The sequence below is a fragment of the Anas platyrhynchos genome, chromosome 13 (genome assembly GCF_047663525.1).
Source record: "Anas platyrhynchos isolate ZD024472 breed Pekin duck chromosome 13, IASCAAS_PekinDuck_T2T, whole genome shotgun sequence".
Classification (NCBI taxonomy): domain Eukaryota; kingdom Metazoa; phylum Chordata; class Aves; order Anseriformes; family Anatidae; genus Anas; species Anas platyrhynchos.
Window position 1 is genome coordinate 22054238 of NC_092599.1, and position 21345 is coordinate 22075582.

The window sequence follows — 21345 nt, forward strand, 5'->3', positions numbered from 1 at the left end:
AGCTTTTGGGTTTGATTATTAAAACAAAAGGCAAATACAGAAAGGAGAATTTGAGAAAAAATGAAGTGTTCTTTAAACAAAACTCCATATGCTGAATTATGCATTCCTAACAGATGACCAAAAACTAAAGGAATGCAATGAAATTCCTAGTGACAAGACAAGAGGGAATAGCCTCAAGTTGAGCCAGGAAGGTTTAGGTTGGAAATGAGGAGACATTTCTTCTCAGAAAGAGTAGCCAGGTGTTGAACAGGTTGCCCAGGGAGGTGGTCACCGCCCCTGGGGGTGTTCAAGTAAAGATTGGACATGGTGCTTAGGGATGTTGTTTAGTGGGTGACATTGGTAGGAGGGTGATGGTTGGACTACACTATCTCAGAGGTCTTTTCCAACCGTAATGATTCTATGATTCCATTAAATCCATAAAGCATGATTGGACTTTCTACAGACAGGCACTATGTACAGTGATAAGTTTCATAAGATCACAAACTTTAAATTTTTGGTTCCAATTGGACTGAGAAACTGTACCTGAAATGCATGGATACCATTCTCCAACACTGTCGGATACATACAAAAACGTATAGAATGAGTGTGCGTATGTGGCAGCAGTGGGAGGGAGAGGAGAGGGAAGGAAACACAGCCACACCAAATGATAATACAAGTCAGGACCAACTTGGTGCAAGGCAAAGATGCTTTATCTAACTACTACTTGTTGTTTTTTTTTTTAATTGAGATATGGTATAACATCTGAAATATTAAAAACACCCTACCACATATCACAATTTGCCATAGAATTCAAAAGTTAATAAATATGGGATTCAATTGTATACACATGCAAATTTTATTCCCAGATTTATCACATAGTTCAAGGAATAGACAATAATGAGTAGATTCTACCTCAGACATTTAGAAACAAATTTAATTGAACACATCTGGGAAACAAACAGTTTTTGGAACTGTAATTTTTCAAATACAGTTTTTAGCTGGATCAACTCTTACTGAGATGGGGAAGATGCTATAACTTATCCAAATTGATATTTAGCTTCATATATGGTAAAATACCCTAATTATCAGGCATGTGGATGGGAACCTAACAACATCCTAATTACAGGGATGTAGATGAGAACTTTATGAGAAGCAGATGTAAAAAAGAAAATACCGCTCAAGGCCAATGGATGAGAGGACAAACAACTCATTAGGGAAGGATGAACAACTTGTTGGCAGGAAACAACGCGAAGATAAACAAAAAACTTCTAAATACTGTCCAACAGCAGGTCAAAGACCAGAAAGGTAAAAAGTTTAACCTCCTCTTCCTCGTTGCCCTCGTCCTGAAAGACCCCTGCCCACGACCACCAGGCTACACTGCGCAGGTGCAACCTGAAGGAGCTAACGGCGGGGAGTATGGAAATGAGTACTTGGAAGAGGTCTGCCTTTTCGGGGAAATTAATGAATATGTATTAGAGCTCATGTAATATGTAACAGTAGTCATGTATAAAGTTGTGAGAGATGACCGGGCAGGCGCACACGTCTTTGAGGGAAGCTATTCCCAGTGCACCTGGTGCCCTGCAATAAAGTATACCTACTTAACAACCCTATGGTTGTGGAGTCTTTTCCACATGTCATTACCACTTTGTTGCGAAGCCACCGTGAAATTAAGAGGACTTACTAGTTGAAACAAGTATGGAAAAATATGTTCTTAAAGATAATTTTATTTTACTATAAACTTGCAGAACCTTCCTTCTGATACTCTATTGCATGCTTAGCCATAGATAGCAGCAGTTCTCTTCACAGTGAAGCACTGCATTACACATGGCCTGATTTCTGAAAAGGATAACAGACTATTTAACCTAGAATTTTAGTACTGGTGGCTTCCATTACTGTTTTATGGTTATACTTATACACTCAAGAAAAACTCTTCTCTAAAATATTATATAGAAATATTTTTTTCTTGGACTTGACCAAACTGGCACTACTGGCTCATTTTGCAGTTCTGAAGTCAATCATAAATGCAGTGTAGTCAGGTGGAAAAGCCTAACATGAGTATTCTCATCTAATTGTTCAAATTCTCATTCTGACAGCTTTGCCTCTTCAGGGAATGAACTGCCTGAACAGGATAAAGAATGCTTTCTTAAGCAATTTACGTGCTTTTTTCCCCTGTAGTTCTCTCCTCCCCTCCTTAACTCCACTATGGAATCTGAAGACAGAAGTCTAATAAACTAAACGTACTACATTATTCACACGGTTTAACAGTTATGCAGCTGTCCACACTTCAGGTATATGAAATGTATATCCATATTTCAAGTAAACTCAGAATATACAAGCTATATTATTAAATACAAACATATTAAATAACATTAATTATTGTTCTCATACAGTGAAGAAATACAGCATTCTCCATGAGCAGAAAACATTCTGAATAGCAGCATATGTATAATTCTGTAAACAAAGTTATAGATACTCTTACTTAATAAACCAGTAGGCTTTTGTCACACACCTATGGACTCCAAAATATGTTCAAGTTTGTATTAAAACTTTTGATTCATGTTTTGGTATAGCACTATTTCATCTCCACCTGCAACTATGGAAGGTGGAGATGAAATCTCCAACTCTAGTGGAAAGTGTCCCTGCCCATAGTGGGGGGTTGGAATTAGGTGGTCTTTAAGGTCCCTTTCAACCCAGCCCATTCTGTGATTCCATGAACCGTACTGAGTAGAAATACAATAGCATGATTTTAGGGCATTTTTTTCAGTAAATTATTTGTTTTGCTTTAATGGTAATTATTAGCTATCTGAAGTTAACACCACACAGAGGAAAGACAGTCTCAAAAATAACCTCACTAGCAGGACTATTATTTCAGTCTTTTTACTTATAAAATGAAAAAGATTTGCAGCATCAGTTTACATGATTTAAAACATTAAATACATAGAAAATATTTATACTTGGTAATTAATTTTCAAAGCACAACCCATTGCCTCTTTCAATGCCATTTTTCTTTGATAAAGACATTTTGTAATGAGAATTGTATTCTCTACAATTAATATTTCAGTCATTTAAATGGAAGATTTGGGTCCGTGCAAAAAGCAGACATTATTTCATGGTTTACTGTAGCTCCTCTGAAGCTACATCTTAATGTGTGCTGTTTTCTCTCTAGTTTCTGCTGACCTGTGCTTTTCTTGGACAAAAAAGTGATGTACTGGAGAACTCTCACACATTCAATTATAGATGGAAATGCAACAGAGGTTACCTTACAAGACCTAAGTGCTCTTTGAGTCTCAGACACTGAACCCTTTACATTGATTTGCCTCAGGATTTTCCTTTTGGCAAAAACATCATTTATTCCTTTCCCTTTAGGGTTCAAAGAGACCTTCACATGAAATCAACAGCCTTCTTTTCATGTGTTTTGTTAGCTTTGTGTATGATCTTCAAATGCCAAGAGTAAGAACAATAACTACATTGTGACAGATGCCTAGGGAAATTCAAAATGTAAGTACAATTTCTCCCCCCTACAGGCCAAATATTCCCAAATTACTGAATTCAAAAGAGTTACTTGCTCCCACTAGATGCAAAAGTTATCTCCCACAAAATATACAAAGAGCTCCTGAATGTTGATTTCCTTGCTAACTCAACTGAGACATATTCCATCAATAAATTCAAGTAACAGTTTCTATTCTTGAAACTGACAGCTTTTATGACTGACTCTCTGGCACCATGGAAATACATAGTATTATAGTCAGGTACTGCGTTAGACACCTTAAACAGCAAATAACAGGTAAAATTCAGCATTTGAACCTGTATAGTGTTAATACAACTCCATAACATGCAGATATTTGTATTTTTTTAATCGGCAACCAACAGATTAAGTCAATGCAATGCTTTTATTCCCCATACTGCTCTCCCACCAACACAAACAGTGCCACCAGTCTGAAGTGCATCTTCTGAACTCAGAAGCATAACGAAACAGAAAGGTTAGGAAGCGGCATGCAAGTTTATCTTTAAATCATATGCATGTACAAAAATAATGCTCTGCAGCACAACCAAAAGGCTCATGTTTTTCCAAGATAACCTAGATGATGGAGTTCCCTATTGCAGACTATTTGAATGTGGCATCACCAACTGCCTAGCAGCTGTTGGGGACAACTCCCAGAAAACTGAAAAAGAAATCTGAAAATTCAAAGTGAGGAACAGTATCTGAAATAGTGAAGACTAAAAATGCATAAAGAAAAAAGAGTGACTCACTTTTTCACTACTTCCCCCTCCCCTTTCTCTCTCCCACTTCAAATGACAGAAAATTCTGAGGAGAGTCATCCAGAGCATTTTTTTTTATTTTAAGTTTAAAAGTCTGGAAAGAAACCAGTTTACAGAAGCTAAAAGAAATAGAATTTAAAAAGCACAAAACCACAGGCTCCATCAGAATCAACAGAAAATAAATTTACCAAGGATAATGTTTGATGTATTATATATGATCTCTGTAAACCATCGTATCATTCATGAGATTAAATGTTTAGTTAGCTATTTCAGGAGACTTTATCTTTTATAAACCTTACTTTAAAAATGAATTCCTGTGTTATCAAGTAGTTTACTATCCAATACTTCTCACTCTTAACAAAACTCAAACTGGTTTATCAACATAATAGTTACCTCTCTCCCCATCTCTTTTAAGGGATTCTGACAGCTTAAAGTACTCTACTTGAATACTTGCTCAGGACTCATCCTAATTTAAGGCAGGAAGAGGCAAAAAGTGGTAGCTGCCATGCTTGATGTATGCTTTATTAGTATCTACTGAAGGAATACCTTCAAGCAGTGTTACAAGCCTAGTGGAGGGATAACTGCAGTTTATCCCAACCTACTTCCTGCTAGATCTATATTTCTTAAAGTGGTCATCCTCTGAGACCCCATCAGAATCCTGGCTTCTGTACAAAGAGTTTTACCCACACAGCAACACACCAGATGACCACTGCTGAGCAGCAGTGTCAGACTCTGGAATATGTCAGGATGGGGGACACAGAATGCAGTATCCACCTGAAGCTCCAAGGGAAATTTAGCAGGATGCAATTACTAAATTCAACAGCAGATGATCATCACTGTTACAGGACACACATACACACACACAAAAAACACACACACAATACACAGGAGCAGCAACAGCTGGTAGTATCTCAGGGATGTGGCACCAAATATAACAACATATAAGAAACGAACACTGGATGTGAGTGTGTTCAAAACTGATGAGAGAACAATTCTGAGTCACACAGCATTATACAGTTCCAAACATCTTTAACTGAAATGCTGTTTCAGCTCCACAGTCAATTTCTCTCTCCTTAAAACATAACTAGCCTTGTTTATACTTTTTCATAAGGAACACTCACCAACACTCATCATTTGACACCCATTCTAAAACTTCAAGATGCAATTGGAAAAAACTTTTTCCATGCTAGCACCTTGGCACAGGCATAATTGTGAATGAGTTACATTTTGCATTAAAAAAAAAAGGCAACAAAAAAGGTGACCTAACTGACTAAAGCAGGTAGAAATAAAATTCATACTCTTATACAATGGGGGGAACAGAACAAGATAACGCTTGCTTATCTCAGATCTCTTTATATCTGAAAAACACACGGAAAGCATGTAACTTATTACTGTCCCCTTCAAACAACCATTACAGTGTGCTAATTTTCATAAAACTGGAAATACTGGTTTCTACTATATAACATATACACTTGCTTTATTTTCTAAGCCAGAATAATACCAAAAGGCTTCTGTCAAGACCAAAGCAAGCACTTACACACCCAGAAACAAATTCCCCTTATTATTGTTCTAGCTCAGAACTTCCTAAGCTTTTTCAGGTATTTAAAAAACCAGACATTTAAATATGGTTTTAAAAAAAAAAAAAAAGGCGCATTCCCAATTCATTCTTAGCCTCTTGGGTTGCTGCTTCCTCAAAAGTTCCTTAGACATCTACAGTAGTATGATCATCCCTTTACCCCTTCCCATCTGCCACCACCAAGCTAACAGCCCTTTCCTCACTGTCAGTGGCAGTAGCACAAAAGCCAAGACACACAATTCTGGTGTAGCTGACTCACTCCGCAATGCTCTGCCTGTGTATTCTCATTCCTCATCAGAGCAGCTCTCCTATGTTAGCTCCCTTCCAATTGACAGAAACGTGTTTTGATTTTCAAATTCATAAAAAGAAATACTGATGTACTTCTGTTTCACTCTGCTTTCATCTTCAGATAATAAACTTTTGCTCTATAACTGTTTAATCCATTACACAAACTTTGTCTTGTTTAAAAAAAAAATAGAAATATTTTGCACTTACCTAAATTGCCACCAATGTAAGTCAATTTAAATGAAGGAAACAGTGAAGGTAACATCAAAAATAAAGTAAAAACAAAGTTTAAAAAAAAAAATCAACAAACAAGCATGCATTCTTTAACAAAGAGCATTGAAAAAAACTGAAGAAAGCAGGAAACAACAGGATAGCCAAAAACAGAAAATAAGGTGAATGAACATGCTGAAAGTACTGGCACCTTGAAGTGTGCTTCCACTGGTCATAAATACCATAACACAGATTTGAGCTGAAAATGTTTAAAGTGGTAACTTTGTCTTCAAGAAAGACATATTTAGTAAGAAGGATCAGGTAATGTTTTCTTTCTGATTTGTATTAAAATAGTTTAACATAAGACTCCTCAGGAAGCAGAGTAAAATATGAACTGAGAATTTCCATTTCTGAGATTACTATCTTTCTTTCTGTATATAGCCCCATACTTCATGAATAATCACAAAAAGATTCAGATTTTGTGGTCCTGCACACATTTATACAGAGACAATGAAACAACCTGAAAGGAATATTTATCCCATAGAAACTCGTTTAACTACCTTGGCTATCCAGGAACAATTGGGAACAATCTAGGAACAACCCCACCTTTGAAACCAGTAATAAAGTGTACACTTAGATGCATATTAAAGAAAATACCTGGGAACTCAAAATTATGATTCAATTGCCAGCATATTCTTGAGCATTTCACTGGGATCCAGATTCAAGGATTCCAGTGGGAATAAACAAACTTTCCTCAAAAAAAGCTGAAGAACAGTCTCAGAAGTTTAGTGTGGGAGGAGATAACAGATCTTCAGCTTCCTTTGACTTGAATTTAGAGGATGCCAGCAAGGTCTGAGCAATGGATTCTCCGGTTTGAAACTAGGTAGGGTTGATCCCAGCCATGGAAACAATTAAGAAGTTAAGAAGGGGTGAGTGGTTGGTTTTTGTTTTATTGTTTTTAATATATATATATATATATATATATATATATATATACACACACATATATACACACAATTTTAAACAAATACAGACTAAATCATAATACAGATAACACATTAAAATCTATACATATATGTGTTTAAATCTACTGACTAGTTCCCAGATAAGTTAGCAAATTAATATCAAATTAAACTGTATTCCTTGCTTCCTGCCTTGTCTTTTACAAGGCAGCTAAATAAGTAAAAGAGCACAGTTTGTATAAAAAGTATCGCATCAGAAAACAAAGTAAGTGAATGGTATATAATTTTAATTAGACTGTATGCACCAGACTGATCAATGTTTAACTAGGAATACAGTTTACTAATACAATTAATACATAGAAGGGAAACATTTCAGAATATTTCTTATTATATTTTCTTTTGAGAGCAGCTCTGAGGAGAGGGACTTGGAGGTGGTGGACAAGCAGCTCAACTAGAGCTGGCGACGTGCACCTGCAGGCCATAAAGCCAGATGTATCCTGGGCTGCATCAAAAATCTAGCTAGCAGACTGAAGGAGGGGATTCTCCCCCTCCACTTTACTCTCATGAGACATCATCTGGAGCCCTGTGTTCAGCTCTGGGGTCCCCAGTGTAAGATGGACATGAACCTGTTAGCGTAAGTTCAGAGGAACACGCGGATGATCAGAGGGCTTGAGCTCCTCTCCTATGAGGACAGGGTGAGGGAGTTCAGATTGTTCAGCCTGGAGAAGAGAAGGGTCCAGGTAGAACTCATTTCAGCCTTCCAGTATCTAAAGGGGGACTTATAGGAAAGCAGGAGACAGATTTTTTTGTAAAGGCATGTACTAATAAGGACGAGTAATGCTTTAAACTAAGAGGGTGGATTTAGATTAGATAGTAGGAGGAAATTCTTTCACTCAGGTGGTGAGGCACTGGCACAGGCTGCCCAGAGAAGCTATGGCTGCCCCATCCCTGGAGGTCTTCAAGACCAGGCTGGATGAGGCCCTAGGCAGCCTGAACTAGTGGGTGGCATCCCTGCCTATAGCAGGGATTGGAAATAGAGAGCTTTTAAGGTCCCTTCCAACCCAAGCTGTTCTATGACTCTGATGATTCCACGACCTAGTGGAGATGCACTTTTCTTGGGCTCAAAACAGCTGTAATTACACTTTCAGAAGCAATGTCCTCTTCGAATGAGTACAGTTGTTGCGATATCTGGAATGTTTATTCAGGAGTTAAAGTCTTGCTTTGTAAACTTAACTAGCTTATAAGGAAAGTAACCTTTGTGCTCCTTGAGTGTGATCTACCATGAGTCTTGAGAAGAAAATACGTGCAGAAATAAAGTTAAGGTAATAAGGAAAGGTAGCGTCTTCTTCTTTTTTATAAAGATGTATGTCAATACACATATGCTCACATATAAAATATAAAAAACAAGGTTAGGGAAAATGAGTCACAGTGGAAAGCAGATGTCAGAGGCAGTGGAGAGCAGAGAAGTAACAGCATAACAGAAAGAATGAGATGAGGGAAGCGGCAGTGAAGAAGTGAGCATGGAGGAAAGTACAAATGCTGGAGGAAATGCCTAAAACATTGAAAACAGTATGGCCAATTACAAGAGTGAAACTGAGTTTGGAAGGGAAGAAAGATTGCTGAAGGATAAGGAGTAGTCAGGCATTGGGACGGGTTGCCCAGGGAAGTTGGTGGTGTCACCGTCCCTGGGGATGTTCAAGGAACAGTTGGAGTTGGTGCTTAGGGACATGGTTTAGTGGTGACAGTGGTGGTAGGGGGTGGTTGGACCAGGTGATCTTGAAGGTCTTTTCCAACCTTAATGAATGTCCCTGCCCATAGCAGGGTTTTGGAACGAGGTGGTCTTTAAGGTCCCTTCTAACCCAAACCATTATATGATTCTAATTCTTCTAGTTTTCTACCTAAATACTTGCTACAAATCAAAGTTAAAATGAAATGTGTTAATAATGTAAACATGTGAATGACATTGAGTGGTTAAACTTGCAGTTCTGATTTTATGAACATGCATACTCTTATTTGCTGGTTAAATTATTATATTTTATCAGCTCTATTCCCCTAACTGCAGCATCTGAGAGTTATTCATACTGATACAGATGCCCGAAATTATTGCAAGGAACAATTTTGTATTCAAACCTACGAGCCTCTCAGAGGAACCGTTCACTATCCTTTTTATCCTTGTTCTTTGTATTAATCCAAAGAACTCCTGCAGTATCAGGGCAGGAATTAAACTTCAAAGGCAGATCAAAATTTATAATATGTTTTCAAAGAACATATTAAGCTAATTAAAATTAGGTGGTTTTCGAGAAGAAAAAAAATTTGAGGGACAGGTAGCAATTATAGCAACTAACACTGCAGAAGATTTGTGTCCTCCCAGTTCTACCTACCTCCTAGCAGTTTGCTTTCCAGAGAAACCTTCGACATTAACTCTTCTGTATAATATATTCAAGTAAGATTTCTAAGAATAATAAACTACCTGAAATAAGTGCAATGTCCAATTGAGACACTTCAAATGGTTGATTCCAAGATGAAGAATCACTTTTAATTGTTTAAAACTTTTAGAGTACTTCCTGCTCTTCTGTATCTAATTGAATCATATAGGGAATAACACCAACCGTGCTCATAGAGAATACTAATTGTGCTCAGAGAGAATGTAATGAACGATAGAGAAGAACAGCAAGACAATACAGTTAACTTGTCTTTGGGTTGTAATATTAAAGGCCAGGTGCACAAAGCACGTATCTTCAAATGTAAAATTATCTTCAAAAGAAAATCAGAAATGTCCTAGTTAGCATCCATAAATCTTTGCATTGATTTTTTGGCAGCTCTTACCGTTTTTTAAAGAAGGCTCTGGTTCTAAGTAAACTTCTATTGGAAAAAAAAAAATGTTTTCAGTTATAAACCTATTTTCCAGGATGTTTTTAGCCCTTCCTTGTTTGACGTTATCTGGTAGAGTAACATATTCATTATTCACGTCACTGATTAAAACCTAAAACATGACAGATCCCTGCCAGATCCTACTAGATATTGTCTTTCAAATTTTACCATGAATCATTGATAATTACACTGACTCAGTCTTCCAATGAGATAGGCATCCTTACAATAACAAATTCATCTCACTGACGAACAGAGATGGTGTAAAAAGCTTCCATAACAATGTTACTAGTGCTTTTTGCTTATGCATAAAGCCTGTTCTCCTGTCATACAAGAAAACTAGACTTGTTTGATGTGATTTTTGACAAATCCATATCAAATGTTGCTCATTTTCTGATATTTTTCCCCAATGTTCCTTTTATTTCACAGGACTGAAAGATTCTATTTAAGGAGATGCATGTGAAATTATACACAAATGAAATAAAATTACCTTCATGCTTAACAAGATGGAATCTGAACTGAGTATAGCCACTGATGAGATCCTGCAGCTATAAGTCCATTAAAATATTAATTTAATTGAAATCCATTAGCTGAGTACTCACTAGCAAAAAAAAAAAAAAAAAAAAAAAAAAAAACATAACACCATCCAAAACCAGAAAAAACAATGTTGGGAAATCTTGGAAGAGACATACAGAATAACAGTACAAACACTAACATCAGCGTATAAACTATTTTTCTCCTGTATTGTGAAAAACATAAGCACTTTTGGTCTCCACACCTCAAAAAAATGTATAGTAAGTCTGAAAAAAATCCAGAGAAAAATCAAAGAAATAACTTATGAAATGAATAACATTCTCTTCCGTGAAAATGAATTGAGGGAGCAGTGTGATGATGGGCCACTATAAAACCACAGGTGGCAAGGAGACGAGCACTGGAGAGAGATCAGCTACTCAATGTTTCTTCTGGGGCTAGGAAAATGCAGTCAGTAAAGTAGCCAAAATCTAGTGCCATATCCAACACAAGACAGTGTTTTTTCATGTGAGGCTATATGATGCGCTCTCATAAGAGGCTGTGGACACTAGAATTTTATGTAGGTCCAAAAGCAAACTGGCCTAATTCAAAAAGTCCCCTGAGAGTTAGGCACACGAACTGTACCTGGATCAAAGAGTCCTTGGTGGAGTTCTCATCATACACTTGCTCTAGCCTATGAACTTTTAGACGTTGCTAGTACTGTCACAGTGGGCTAGAAAGACTTTTGGGCTGACCTTAGAAGTTTTATGTTATTTCCTTACATAGTAAGGATTCACATTCACAGTACTGAATTCCTGATCAAGAACCAGTCAGTATGACTGGTGTCAGTCAAGACCAAGTTCATTGGTTCCATGGGCATGTCATGTATCTAAATATCTAAGAATCAGAAAGCTTAGTGAAAAGTAATGATGATCAGAAACTCAGAAGTAAATTAAAAGTTAATTCAGTTCTTGCTGTCTGCCAGCCAGTGGAGAAGTTTAGATTGGGAATCTGGAAGTGAGAGAAACACAGGATTGTGTTTTTGTCTGGGGGAAGTTAACAGATGGTCTGAAAAGGAGCAGTTTTAAATAAGACCAGCAGCCAAGAAGTGCATGGAGACAGCAATGTGATAATTTTTTGATATACTCAGTGCCGCTGTTTTATATAACTTTGTGAAATAAAATAGTTTCATGAAGTGTGACATTATAGCTTTAGTCTTTTTATAGCTTTAGGAAGAGATTGTTGTGTTGCAAATAGAAGTATTTGAAGTACATATTTACAAGATGTTTTTTTCTAAGACAGGTCTCTGAAGCATTGCTGGTAACACCACTGGAATATCATTCTGTAACATGCAGAATTATTAAATTCCAAAACGGAATCTTCTATATCACTTCATCTTTTAACTTAAAAAAGCTAGACAGCTAAATCCCTATACAGTTCATGCAAAATATGCTTCTGGATGTTTGTTTATACTTTTGTATAAATGCTTCTGCACCTCTTCAGAAAAGGTTGCTGAGTATATTTAGACTGTTGCTAAAAAATACACTACAGGAAGTCTCAAAAATAATAAAATAAGCTGGTGATAAACAATCATTCTCTTCAGCTATAATGTGAAAGAGTGCTGCATGGAGAAAATTATAGCCTGCATTCAGGTTCTTATTAGTGTCCTTTTCTACTATTTAACAGCCCAATGCAGATAGAACATAAAATTCCTACTATTGTCAAATATGTTCCAGTGTAGGATGCAATATTATAAGCAAAATATCTAGTACTTAGCCATGAAATCAACTGGAAGAAACTTACAGAATTACTTACCTGATTTTCTTCATGGGAAACTCTCATTTGCTCTTTAAGAACTGACATTCTGGCTGCTTCTTCCTTTCTCAATACTCTTTCTTTCTTTAATTCAGGACTCCAGAAAGTTTTGATGCTATTCATGGAGGATCCCAGCTTGCTGTCTTTGATGTCTAGTTCTTTTCTGAGAAGATCATTCTCCCTCTGTAGATCCTTAAGCTGAGCCTGCAGGTCTAACATGGTACTGTCTCTAACCTGCCTCAGCATAGAAGGAACCTGATGGTGATGATGGTGTGAAGATGTGGTCAGTCCTCCATGCTGATCAGTGTAAGAAAGGACATCTGTGTGGGACAGTCCCGCTGAAGCAATATTAGGACTGCTCCCCATAGCTGTGACTCGACCACCATACACAGCTCGATTTGTAGCCCTTCCAAGAGTCATCGTGCCCTTTGGGAAAGTAGTAGAAGCTACACCTTCATGGTCACTCAGATACATTGGTCCAGATGTTGCATAGGCTGCATTAAGGGACTGGATGTTCTCCATTGATAACGTCTTACCTGTTCCTCCTCCTCCTCCGCTACTTGTTCGCCTGTGGCCTAGGCGAGGAGATCTTGGCAAACGGGGAGACCTGGAGGGACTTCCTTCTAAGTTGCTGATTGTTCTTGCACTTCCATACATCTTTATTCTACTTTGAGGTACTATTTAGTAAGAATTAGTAACACTAGAGGTGAATATTAAACTTAAAACTCCAGCTAGAAATATTGGCAGTTTCACTGCATTCTTCCAGTAGGCAAAGAAACCATTCCTCCAAAATCAGATACCTAGAAGAAAAAAAGATATTACAAAATAAGTAAGCTCCCCCCATTTGGCAAATAAGTTTACAATGAGGAAAGTAATGAGCACATATCATTTCTCCTGGAGTAATTACTTTTAAAATTTATAATACATTCTGTATTTAGGATGACTGGATAAAATCCATTTTAAAACTAGTTCCATTCAGAAAAAAAAATGCTGATTTCTTTCTTGTTAAAATACCTTGACATTTTGACTTAAAGTTTATCAAGCTTTATGTTGCAATAAACACCATGGACCCCAAAATGCATGTGAATTGGTAAATTAATGGACTTAAGTGACTGACCATAGGAATTACATAAAGGAGAGAAACAATAGCTGTTGCTGGCATTAAGAACCACCCAAAACATGGTATAACATTTTCAAAAGACAGTATAAAAACAGGAATTCAGTGACTCTGTGTTTTCTCTAGTAACATTAGATGAAGAGAAAACAAGGAAATTGGCAGGGGTTTTATTTTGTGTTTGGATTAAAAAACAGACTTAGTATAAGAAAAAGGAGGAAGAAAGCAACATTCTAATAGCTCAGCTTTACCCAGTAGAACCATTTTAGGAATAAAAATTTTAAAAATATAAGCTGATTTGAGTAACTATTTCCTCCTAAACAATACAATGCAATATTACAATACATTATTTGTTAAATTAAGTACTGATTTGCTAACATTTGTTGTTAATCAACTTCTCAAGTAAAGGTTACGTGACAATAATCTTGGTTTTTATTCATAAAAGGAGTTCCATCCCCCTCTCCCCCCATGCATATTACTGGGATAGAACTATCTTCACAACTTATTTAACCAAACAGACTAATGTGGATCAGATGCTCTTACTGTTATCAAATACTATACTACTATTACATATTTACCAAGGTTTGAATAAGTTTATTAGCTTTATACAGCATAAGTATCAATATACAAATAAGACTTCAGGATATGGTAAGTCTACTGATTTAAAAAAAAAAAAAAAACTAATCTGTCTCAAAAAATCAATGGTATAAATTAAATTGGTGCTCATTAATCAGATCTAGTACCATTTAATTCAAATATAATTGGAGGAAGAGCAAAAGATGGATTCAATTAAATCCTGTAATCTTTAACCATTCCCAAAACATCCTCATTATCTATAGATTATTTCCTAAATATCTGAAAAAAATTCCGCACCATGAAGTGTTGAGACAGGAAGAAGGAAGCTTTAATGTTTTGTTTGTTTGTTTGTTTGTTTAAGTAATCTCTAGTGTACTAAATACTCACCAATTTCAGCATGAAACATTCTTGTTTGCTGACACTGTTAGTATCTGTAAACACACTGAGTTCTCCACTGACCCCTCCCACCCATTATTACACACAAACATATAGCACATGGCTTACACAAATTCTAAGAATTGCTTTGTATGCACTACATTTTCATCACATTTACTAGCCAGCACAGTCTAACACATTTGTTTCATTTTACCTATAATTATGCATCTGAACCAGCTGTTTCACCTTGTTCACACAAATGTTTCACCTTGTTCAATTTGTTTCAACCACTATAATACATCAGTGGTCATTCCTGTGAATTTTCACGTCTTTCCCAAGAGGTGCATCAAGGGCCATGAAATTCATCCGTGGAAGGCACTGCACTACACTGAAATGTTGTCAACAACACCACTGTGGGTGCTAGGAAAAATATGGGAGTGGTATTCATTTAATATTAATAATTTGGAAACTCTGAACTCTTTGTACTGCACCCAGGCTGCTCCATTAAAATTTATTCCAATGCAAACATTACTAACTTTCACTGGCCACTAAGGATAGCTCACAGACAAAGTTGAAAGTCCCGGTTTAGGAATAATCTGTTTTTTATCTATTTCATTTGCAATTCATTGCCTATTACAATCTGATTGTACAGACCATCTGTCTCGGAAACAACTTTGAAAAAGGAAAGCATATAAAAGTGAGCCTTCACCTGGAAGTACATACACCTGAAGTTAAGGCTAAACCTTGAGCATTCCTTTGTGTCTGTGAAGAGTCTCAGAGAAGCCATCTACCATCGCTTTGCAGAAGACAGAAGAATGGCACCTACACCATCCTGTACTCCTTATTGCTTATACAGTGAGCCTGGCTTTAGGAAGATCTATGGTGTCTCTCTACATCAGGAACTGGAGACAAGAATAGGCAATATCAGCCTCAGGGCCTCAACAATTGCTGCAGAAATCATTATCCACTCACAGAAGAAAAGAGGGTGAAAGGGAAAACATCCACTTTACCCTCCTCTTCCTTCAGGACTGGCTGGAAAAGAACCAGTCTGTTTGAGCCCAAGGTGGACAGGAAAGACACAAATGATTCTATCTTGAAAACTATTGCTTTTATATAATCATTTTAACTTATGGGCAAAATAAATAAATAAATAAATTCTGTAAAGCAATCCGTTTTCCCCCCCAGTATTTAAAGGATGTTAAACTAAAGCAAAACCCTTCCATGCCATAATACGAGGGGTGGAAAAAAAAAAAAAAAAAGACGTAATCAAGTAGAAAGATGAATTTCAGCCTGACAATGGGAAGGACAGAGAGCTGTATAGACCTATGTATACACTGTACCCACAACTACAGAGACAATCCTTCCTCTTGGGAGGAGCCCAGAAGGTACAGGTCTCGCAGTACATATACCAGAGCACAAAGGAGCTCCTATGTCATGAAGACTGCATCTCCCTCAAAATTTCTCTGGAAAGGAAAAGTCACAAATTAATTCAGTCTGCTCTGGGATAGACAACAGACCTAATGAATGTGTTTTCCCATGAATGAAAACATTCTTTTGGGTTTTAAAATATAATAGTACTAGAAAAAAGCAGACACCAACTGCCTGTCTCAACATTTTCTTACTTTAGAAATTGCTTTTTAATGTATACCCGTATGCTCTCTACAGATACCTTAAAGGAGGCTGTAGAGAGGTGGGGGTTGGCCTGTTCTCCCACGTGCCTGGTGACAGGATGAGGGGGAATGGGCTAAAGTTGCGCCAGGGGAGTTTTAGGTTGGATGTTAGGAAGAATTTCTTTACTGAAAGGGTTGTGAGGCATTGGAACAGGCTGTCCAGGGAGGTGGTGGAGTCACCATCCCTGGAAGTCTTCAAAAGACGTTTAGATGTAGAGCTTAGGGATATGGTTTAGTGGGGACTGTTAGTGTTAGGTCAGAGGTTGGACTCGATGATCTTGAGGTCTCTTCCAACCTAGAAATTCTGTGATTCTGTGATTCTGTGACTTAAGATAACCCTTATTATTGTGACTTTAATATTTCAGAACACAACTGTGAATATAACTACAAAAAAGCATTCAGAAAATTGAGCATATGTTCTCATGGAAAAAACCTCTCCCACTACCCCACCCCCTATGCTCTCATCAGCCTTGAAAATCCCAGCAAATAAAAAAGTCTATTTCAGGCTAGAATACTTTTTGGTGGCTGTTCTAAATTCAGCTTATTTTCCACATTTCACATTTCTCTCTCATCTCATCACCTGCAATCTACAGATAAAAGCATTATCCACATCGCTTATGACATTGTGTTTTACTTGCTTTTTAATTTTTGTATTTAGACTTAAAACACAGAATTCCAATACAATACTTAAATAAGTTGTCTCACTTATTGTTTGCTTCTCCAATGCATTACTTTTAAATTTTGTATAATTACAATTTCTTCAAAATACTGTCTTCACAGAACTCATTAATTTTTCACTGATTTTTTCCACCAGCCCTTCCCCAGACAAGAAGTAATTTCATCAAGAAGCTGCTTAAACAAAGCAGTGCCACCAAGTTCAAAGTTACAATTTTCTGCATTGCATCTGTCAATCCCTGATATCGTAATAAATCAAAAGAAATGCACAGAGGCATTGTAATTGAGCCTCAGAATGGATTGGGAGCTATTTTACTTATTTCCTAAACTCTGTGAATCATGATAGTTCAGTTAAAAAATGGAAACCAGATCTTGCAGGACAAAAGCTCACAGTATCTGAACAGATTTTTTTCATGAAATGAAATTTCTTCTTCATTCAATGCAGAAAAGTCACAATATGTTGTTACATTACATGTCTCTCCTGTGAAATATTAGGCCTACATACTGCAGCATTCTCAGATTAGATATTCCAGGCTAAGGCTTTTGAGCTTTTCTGCACATAGCCACAGCACACAGAGTTCTCACCAGTTTCTCATTAAAGGTTTCACAAACAGGCAAGTGCCAGACAGCATGCAGTCTAGCTATTCCACAGCAGATTTAATGGTTCTATTGAAAAACAGTATCAGAGCACATTACGCTGGAAAACACCAATAAGCATGGAAAGTTTTCAATCAATAGATACAGAACTGGAGATAAAACATGGCAAACCTCTCCTCGTGAGATATTCCCATGATAGGAAACATAACATGAGCAAATATTCACACTGCACTCAAGAAATACACTGACTGCTAAATGTAAATAATCTCAACTGTACCAAAATCATTCTTTGTAGTATTAACTAATGTTTTAACCAAGTGTTTTTAATGAAGGATAAAGAGGGGTGTTGTTGTGTTTTGTTTTGTTTGTTTTTTTCCTGTTATCAGGTTTTGTTTTGGTTGTTGGCTTTTTATGTGTATGTTTTCTTGCTTAGATGGGGGCATGCTATTCATCTCATAAGGTCAGTGTTTCCTTATCATGAGCCACCAACCAGTATTTGAACACGGAGACACCTTCTGACTTTGCATTAATGTTATCTCCTATGAGGACTGTTTACATCATCCTCAAAGGCAGGCAAAGCAAAACAGGGGCAGAACAGATCACCAAAAGGCAGATCACGTAGACTAATATATCCTGACAATTATGCTTAGAAAGCTCAGACCCAATTTAGAGTTTCTGTCTCCCCTCTGGCCAGTGGCACCTGGTCAGCAGTAAGTTTGGATATTAACCAAATACTTAATAGCTCTGTAGGACTACTCCCCAATACGTTCAGCCAAGAGCTCAAACATTTGTAATATTGATGAAAGCTTTAAGAGAGCCCTTCCCTTACAGCTATCCGCCCCAGATAATATATAGAGACAGCAGAAATTATCATATATTTAATATACTCAGTGGCTTCCAAACTGTCTAAAACTGTTCAGTACGATAAAGCTCCCAAAATATAAAGTGAAAGCAACAAAATAGAAAAACTAAGAGATGATGCAGAAGATATATTCTCCACTATAACTCATCTTCCTTACCTTACACTCTGAGACACCACCTAGGGAAGAAGATTGTCAGAAAAAAATCTGCTCCATAAATCAGAAGTCCTGGCAAAGAGTATGTGTGTATGCATATATATATATATTTTCAAGAAATCATTATGTACATACCCTTAACAGAAAAACAGCATTGTACACAAAAGCCAGGATATGCAGGTATATTTGAAATAGTGATTGAGAGCCAGAGATATTTCTGGCACATCTTTTTCATTTACATTGGTATTTAATTGTTTTTAAAAAATAATACTTTCTTTTCTTTTTTTTGTCATCTGTGCTGCTTAAAAAAAACAAACATCAACATGATGCAAACTATGTATGGAGAACCAAAAGCTCCTATGCAGTATGCTTCCTTTTTTCAATCTAAGCGGCACAGCATGTTTTCTTTTAATAAAGTAACAAAAAATAATGAACAAAATGTTGGTTCATATGGGAATTACTACAAGCCCTACATTGTTTTTATTAAAAAGGGCAACTTTTTTTTCTTTTTTGCTATTTTACCATTACAAGGCAAATCAAATGGCTTGTTTTTTCCCCATTTTTTAACCATGAGAAAAAATCACAGCCAATTCTTCCTATTAGTCTTCAATTCTGAGAACTTTGAAAAACAAAAGATACATGACATTAAAGGCAATATCATCTTTATCTAGTTTCCTTTGAGTGCCTCAAGCCCACATTTCTAAAGTAAATGCAGATTTTACTATAGTCTCCTACAGATGTTTTATATTTAATTGTCAATAAGCATTAATTTCACTACTTTTGTAGGTAATTACATAACAAGTACCTATGTAGTTGTGTACAAAGTTAGTTACAAAGTCTGTTTTGATCTTGCAAATTGGTGATGTCCCTCAACTCCCACTGATGCAAAATGAAAGACAGCATTTCACAGCAATAGCTTGTCATACCTGCCTGGCTTTTGTTTCTATTTCACACTAAAGAAATAGCACACGAAGAAAGAAATGGCTGCCAAATACACAAATACATGGAAAAACTGTCATGCAGTCTAACACTGTCAGGTGCAGCAACAGCAATTAACACTCATGCAATCAGAAAATGGAAACTGCAGCAATGGAAGTATTTGCTCAAAATGCAGCATTAAAAAACTCAAGGAGCAAGCAGTTCTGACTGAATTAGCAGGTTTGTCAATTATATTACTCTTGAGTATACCTAAGTGAAGAGTCAACAATACCTTTTCAATTCCCTTTCATAGGAGTTTCACAGTTTTAAAGTACGGCTAGTGTTCGTTAGAGGTACAACACTTCGCAATGCGCCAGCTTCTCTCTATTACAACATTAGAGACATTGCAACTGTTTTCAATCAAATTGAAAGCTAAATATTAATTAGAAATTGGCTTTAAATATAAGTAATATTCAAACTTCAACTCACACCTGCATTATTTTGTAATTTTTAATTAGGCCGCCTCCTCGCTGGAACACTAATTCCTAACATTTTAGCTCTAACACTTCCACTCAGATAAATCTTTCCTGCGCTCCTGCATGTGCCAAAAATGCCTCCCTAGAGTTTCTGAAATGCTTAAGGGAAGATAGTATTTTAAGACTTCCTTTAGTTGTGTCAAATACTAAGGACCTGAAGATAGATCACAGCACAGCATTAAAAAAAAAAAAAAAAAAAAAAAGGCTTCTTCAGCCATGCAATGTCAGAATGATCAGAGATTATTTTCATTGGTTTGCCAGAGAACACGCTGTATCTTTATAAAAGCTATAGGGCTATACATATCCGCCAGTTCTTGGCAATGGAAGCCCCTAGAGTCTGCACAGCAAGTTATCTCCCAGCTAAGATTATACACCACTGTCCAAGTTTATTCCAATTTAATAGTGAATCAAAAGAAGCAAGAATTTTTGGCCTCATCCTTTAACATATTAAGTACTGAAATTAACAAAGCATTGTTAAAAGAAAAGTTTTGAATATAAAAGGCAAAAATGCTTGATTTAGTTTATCAAAGTATGCGGGTGCGAGACTCTCCGATTTACGGCGCAGGGAAGCAAGTGATCGACTCAATATGAGTGGTAATACAAGCTTCAACTTTATTGTGCAGATATCCGTATATTTATACACACAGCTATAATTATGCATACTGGTCACTATCCTATTGGCTAAGCCTAAAAGTGTTGCAAAAAATACTGTTTCTCCTACTTGCAGTTACAGCGCATAAGCTATTCCCTCATCTTCCCAGGCCTCAGATCCATCTGTTTATCTCTCTCTCAAGGACAGACTGCTCCTTGCATATTTTCACAAGAATGCTTCTCATCCGGCCTACTCCATGGCTATAAACTCTGCATTTTCTTTGCCTTGCTTGTACAATTCCGCTAGAGACCCGTGCCCTTGCTCTTTGAGCCATTCTTCAACAATTCCCCCTTTTTCTTTTTGTACAAGCAAGGCCCCATTCATCATCTTTGTTACCCCTTTCACAATACAATGATAAGCTATCTTGACAACAATGATTATCAGCAGTACAATAAGCAGCAATCTCAAACCCTCCTTAATAAGGGATACAAGCCAAGGGGAAAGGTCACCAAACAGGGATTTCAACCAGGTATCAAACAGGTTAACATTCACTTGTATTCTATTCACATGTTCTTTTAGCCAATCCAGCCTTTTATGGATTGACTCACTATGATCTGACAAATTAAAACAGCACATTCCTTCAAAGTCCTTGCAACCAAGTCCTTGGGCCAGCAGCAAAAAATCAATGGCTGCCCGATTCTGCAACACTGAGTGTCATAGACTGTCCATATCATCCATCATTTGAGAGAGGATGTCGGTAGTTGCGTTGAACTGTTTCACTGTCCAGCATGCCAACTTTTCTACTGTGTCA

The 21345-nt window shown here is 36.9% G+C and overlaps 1 protein-coding gene across 7 annotated transcripts in view; it reads right to left on the reverse strand.

Moving 5' to 3' along the window:
• The window catches only part of ERC2 (ELKS/RAB6-interacting/CAST family member 2), a 550520-nt gene that overhangs the window by 513582 nt on the left and 15593 nt on the right, over positions 1 to 21345 (reverse strand). For all 7 annotated transcript variants that reach the window (XR_011812383.1, XR_011812382.1, XR_011812380.1 and 4 more), the window contains exon 2: positions 12466 to 13265. Coding sequence is in view for 2 of the 7 variants with exons in the window: in XM_072044083.1 (XP_071900184.1) it covers positions 12466 to 13122 (657 nt within the window). In the remaining 5 variants the exon portion in view is untranslated. The remainder of the gene's footprint in view (positions 1 to 12465; positions 13266 to 21345) is intronic.